Raw genomic sequence first — 5125 nt, forward strand, 5'->3', positions numbered from 1 at the left:
TCAGTGAACCTTTGGAAGGTTTGGTTCGGCTGGCACACTGACTAAGAGCTATAAAAGCCCAGTATTACACATTGATAGTGTTATTTAGGGCTTTCATGGCTCTTAGACAGTGTTCTATGCCAGTATTCAGGATTAGTGTTGAGCGAACTGAATCAGTAGAACCCTGTTTCAGGTAGAACTTTGTTAAAAGCTTGGGTCAGGTTTGTGCCAAACCAAACTTTTTGCAAAATTCAACCCAAACCAGCATTCTATTGGTTCAGTTGACTCAACAATATTAGGAAAGCGAGGAGGCAATATGCATAAATAAACACCAGATCATCATACGTTTGATTTTGTTTTTTCTTATATTTTTATTTTTAAATGAAAATATATAAAAATTTCTGATAAAAATGTAAACAAAAAGTGCAAATCATACATATGTACAAAGCCTTGTTGCACATTGCCCTACCATGCTTTAACCCATTAGTCACTAGCTTCAGCCACCAGCAACTAAGTGGTTAAAATGAATAATGCAAATCGCATACTCATTTATAAACCCTTTGGGTTCACCAGGGTTTTTCTTGTACCCCTATATATTTAATCCCCTTAAAGGACTAAATGATCCCACAGTGTATTGCTTAGAATCAGCTTCCATGCAACAAGTGGTTGTGTAGTGAGGAAATATTTACAAAGGAAATGATGGGTGTGTAATAAATTATAATGAAAGTATTGCATTTGAGTCATGAGTCCATGCTTGGTTTTCACCAAGGTCTCCAGACAGAAGTGTGGGACTGAGGAGGGCTTGGGGTTTGTGGTCTTGGTGTTGCCTGTTTAGGAGAAGGGCTTAACATCTCTGATCTCTTGGGACTGAGGTGAAGCACAATTCTTGGGGTGCCGTTGACTTTAGCACTGGGAGATTTGGTGCAATCTTGACAACAAAGCTCTGGGCTCCTCTGCAGATGATCCAGGAGACGAGTGCAGGTCTCTCCAGTTATGGAATTGCTCTTACTGAGAAGACCACTGAGACGTTCTAGACAAGCTTTGTAGCCCTCTTTGTATTTTTCTGTAGAATCTGAAAAAAGGAGAAAAATATGTTACAACTCATCCCAAGCACCAGGTCAATTTATTATTCAGCAGCACGTCTACAACAACTTTAACTTTTGATCCTACAAAGAATGGGGAACGAGCCGAAAAGAAAAAATGACCAGTGTATATGAGGAGCATAAAACTTGCAAGCCAATGTATAGTCCATGCCAGTGACTGCTGACACGCTTTGGCTACAACTAAGGACAATATGTCCAAAACATGATGACTGACATGGACTATGCACTGAATTGCTTTTAAAACTGTTAAAGCTTGCAATGTTTTGCTCTTCATCTACAGTGGACATTTTTCCTGTTTGGATTGCTATACTATGCTTTCAGCAGAGTCCTGCATGTTAATTGAGGATCTAGTTCCGTGAAGCTGACTAACTCTTGGTGCTTCCTACTCAGGATTCAGCACAGGATTTATAAGATTTTTTTTATCCTTTCCCCTGGTAAAGTCCCATGATAGAACTAATAGAACATGTACTTACTTTGTGTCTGCACTGGAGGGATGTCCTTGAGGAAGCGAACTGTCATCTCCAGAATATCAGCTTTTTCTAGTTTGGAATATCTGGAATTCTATGAGGGAAAGAAAAAAAGGAGAAAATTATAACCTAAAACTCAATATAATACATGTAGCTGATGTCCAAGACTATAACTATGTATAAGGTTAAACAAATTAATCTTGTAGATTTGATACCTTTTAGTGGCTTGCAAAAAAGAATGATATTAGAGCAGGCTTTAAAATTTTTAGGATTCTTCATCAGGTTTCTAACCTTAGAAACCTGATTGAGAATCCTAAATAGATTTGAAAGCAACCTTGTTCTTTTTTGTTAGCTATTAAAAGGTATCATATCTACAAGCTTACTTTAACATTTTACTGGCTAACACAGTACCACAAGTGTTTGTTATAACTATGTATGAAATGTATCATTGATATTTGTTTATGTATCAAATAATAACCATGTACGTACATCTTTTCCTATCAGGGGCAGGATGAGTGTTTTGAGCTGGTTGAGGCTCTCATTGATCCTTGCTCTCCTCCTTTTCTCCATCAGAGGTTTGAGAGTCTACAGAATAAAGTGCAACATTTGATTAATATATGGTTACATTTCTATTAAGAAACTCATTATAAGAGCACATTAGTATAGATGCAATAAAAAATATAGCTTCTCACCTTTCTCAGCTCACTGGCTTCTTTGCTCTTTTTGCCAGGCTTGGGCTGGTAGCTGGCAGCAGACTCAGAGATAATAATGCTGGGTGCCATGGCTCAGTGACAGGCAGTGCTAGCTCACTGTGTAGCTGCTAAGAGGTAGTGTCTGGTGTGGGATGCCGCTCTGCTATTTATGGGAGATCCTGCTTGGAACTCCACCCATTCTTGGGAAGGACAAAGACCCACTGGGCGACACTCCCAATGCTCTTTTCCTCCTCTGTGTGCAATTATTCCAAGAGCCATCTGTTCAGGACAGGTAACTGACTCCTCCACTTGTATGCAAAAATCAAACTAATAAAATAAAAGCAACCACTAATCCACAATTCACATTGCAAAAATGGCAAAGTCTCTTTGTATATTCATTATATTTCTCTATGATTTATCTAACTTCTCTTTCTTTTTCTCTTTCTTTATCTTTCTTTCTTTCTCTCTTTCTTTCTTGCTATATCTGTGATGTTTATGTATAATAAAGTCTATTATCTAGGTATAATTCATTTTTACTTAATTATAGTTAATAAACAAAGGAAACAATGTAATAAAATATTACAGTTTTCACAATGTATGTTTAAGTGTCGTTTCCATGGTTTTAACACTGTATGTATAAGGCAATAATAGGGGATGTGCACTGTGTATTGCCACAAAACATCCTGGAAACCTTTCAAGGGAAACATCCATATGCAAAAACCTGACATCAAGACACAATTTGGCCATAGTTAACATTGGCAAACACGCGTGCCTTATGTGTAGATAACATAACACAAACCATTGTGCATACAAGTTAAAGGATAGATAGATAGATAGATAGATAGATAGATAGATAGATAGATAGATAGATAGATAGATAGATAGATAGATATGAGATATGGCATAGATAGATAGATAGATAGATAGATAGATAGATAGATAGATAGAAATGTAGACATTATATCACATCATTCAAGGTTATAATATGTACAATATCATAAGAATATGATCTATCTATCTATCTATCTATCTATCTATCTTTTATAAGGAATATTTTAGTATTGGCCATATAAAATATATAACATGTTTATAAGCAAAAACAGCTTGGCCAAGACAAATCCCCACAACAGGTAATTGCACTTGGGACTTGCACCCCAAGCCAAGCTAATGTGTCATGTAGGCATATGGGGGATACATTAAACGGCTGATCTGATTGGCTGAGGACCTGCAGTACACAATATTGAATCATCCTTAATGATTTTCATACAAAGTATTTTCAGTATTTTATATTGTATGCATTTTAAATAGAATGGGCTTTCCTAATCAGCATCCAGGGGGTGGGGATGGGTGGGGGTTAATGTGACATATGAAGCCTACAAGCCAACAGTAGATTTAAAAAACAAGAGCAGATGTGGCATCTATGTATGTAAATGATTGTGGCATTCATAACCTGGATAAAGGCTTCCAACTGCACCTGGCTTGACTCTCCTCCACTTGTTCCTGGGGCAGTTCTCAGGTCTCTGATTGGCTGTTTGGGATGCTATGTACTCCTTGTCTTCATCAGGACCACCTCTAAATACTCGCCCCACCCTCTTCCCTGTCTGGTTATGTTTGAATTTTCAGTTGGGATTTGACTATTAAAATAAATATTGGCTTGGGTTCCCCATCTGGGGGGTAAGTGTTTAAACACCCCCCTTACAATTTGGGTAACAAAGTAGCAAGCAGCTGGCAGGGTGTCATAGCTGCATTGGTGCTGCTTACAAGGCAGCCTTTGTCCTCAATAAAAAAGTATGAGATATAATGCACAAGTTTGGCTTGGTTTAGGATTATATATAACCCATAACAGAAGGAAGCTAAACAGCATCCCAAGCTGTGTTCTCACACAGCAGATGACCACATACTTATTCTATGTCTATAAAATAGGGATGGGCTTATAAAATCTCCTCTGTACTATCAGATTTGGTTTGAGACATCAAGTATAACATTTGTATATGGATTAGAAGGTATTAAGGTGCTAAACAGTTATAGTTTACTAATCGTCCACATTTACTACTATTCAGATGGTCAAAAACCATGAAGAATAATGAAAACTGAAAATCAGGGACAGAAAATGTCCTACAATAGTGTTCTATGAGAACATTATAATGTCCTGCAGTAGCATTGTAATCACCGATACATACATTATGATGTCTCATAATCATGTTATATTGAATGTATTGGGGCATTATAATGCATGCTATCACATTTATGGACATTACATGTTACACAGCATTATTATATATTATATGTTGGGACATTATATCCTATTCAATGTTGCAAAGTGATATTATATGTTATTTCAGAGCATAGTATGCAACTAAAGGCCATATATCACATGATATACTGTTGTATTATATATTATTACTTGTTACATTGTTGCAATACATGTTGCTACTTTGAATGTGTGTTTATGATTGATAGAAAGCTTCTATAGTTGCAGGCTAAGCACAGAGCTGACCTCTCATAATGTACATTACACAGTTGTATTACAAATTGTATTCTTTTACAAAGCTATACTTATATTAGAAAGGTTTCTCCACTTGTATCTAGGTCACCACAATCTCTGGTTATGTACATTGTATTCCAGGAGATTACATTGGGATGCTGGTTTGGGAAGCAGCACGCGTCTGACACACTTCAAATTCCCCGCCACCCCCTCCCATCTTCCCCTGAGACCCCCTCCCTGCCCATCCTCCCGCTTACACGCTTCACAATCCAAACTTTTTTCCATAACAGCTTTTTTGTTCTCTCTTTAAATAAACACATTTTGGCTTGGCTGCTCCATCTGTTATAGATGAGACAAAGGAGAACTGTTGTATATATTTATAATGATATTGTGAGGGGG

General features: G+C 37.2%; 1 protein-coding gene across 1 annotated transcript; it reads right to left on the reverse strand.

Moving 5' to 3' along the window:
- Window positions 1-330: 330 nt before the first annotated feature.
- Window positions 331-2391, reverse strand: HES2 (hes family bHLH transcription factor 2). The gene is made up of 4 exons (XM_066605699.1): window positions 2242-2391; window positions 2039-2134; window positions 1556-1643; window positions 331-1051 (listed from the first exon to the last, which is right to left on the reverse strand). The coding sequence occupies exons 1-4, from the start codon at window positions 2329-2331 to the stop codon at window positions 741-743; spliced, it is 585 nt and encodes a 194-aa protein (XP_066461796.1). The 5' UTR covers window positions 2332-2391; the 3' UTR covers window positions 331-740.
- Between the last annotated feature and the right edge of the window lie 2734 nt (window positions 2392-5125).

The sequence above is a fragment of the Eleutherodactylus coqui genome, chromosome 6 (genome assembly GCF_035609145.1).
Source record: "Eleutherodactylus coqui strain aEleCoq1 chromosome 6, aEleCoq1.hap1, whole genome shotgun sequence".
Classification (NCBI taxonomy): Eukaryota; Metazoa; Chordata; class Amphibia; order Anura; family Eleutherodactylidae; genus Eleutherodactylus; species Eleutherodactylus coqui.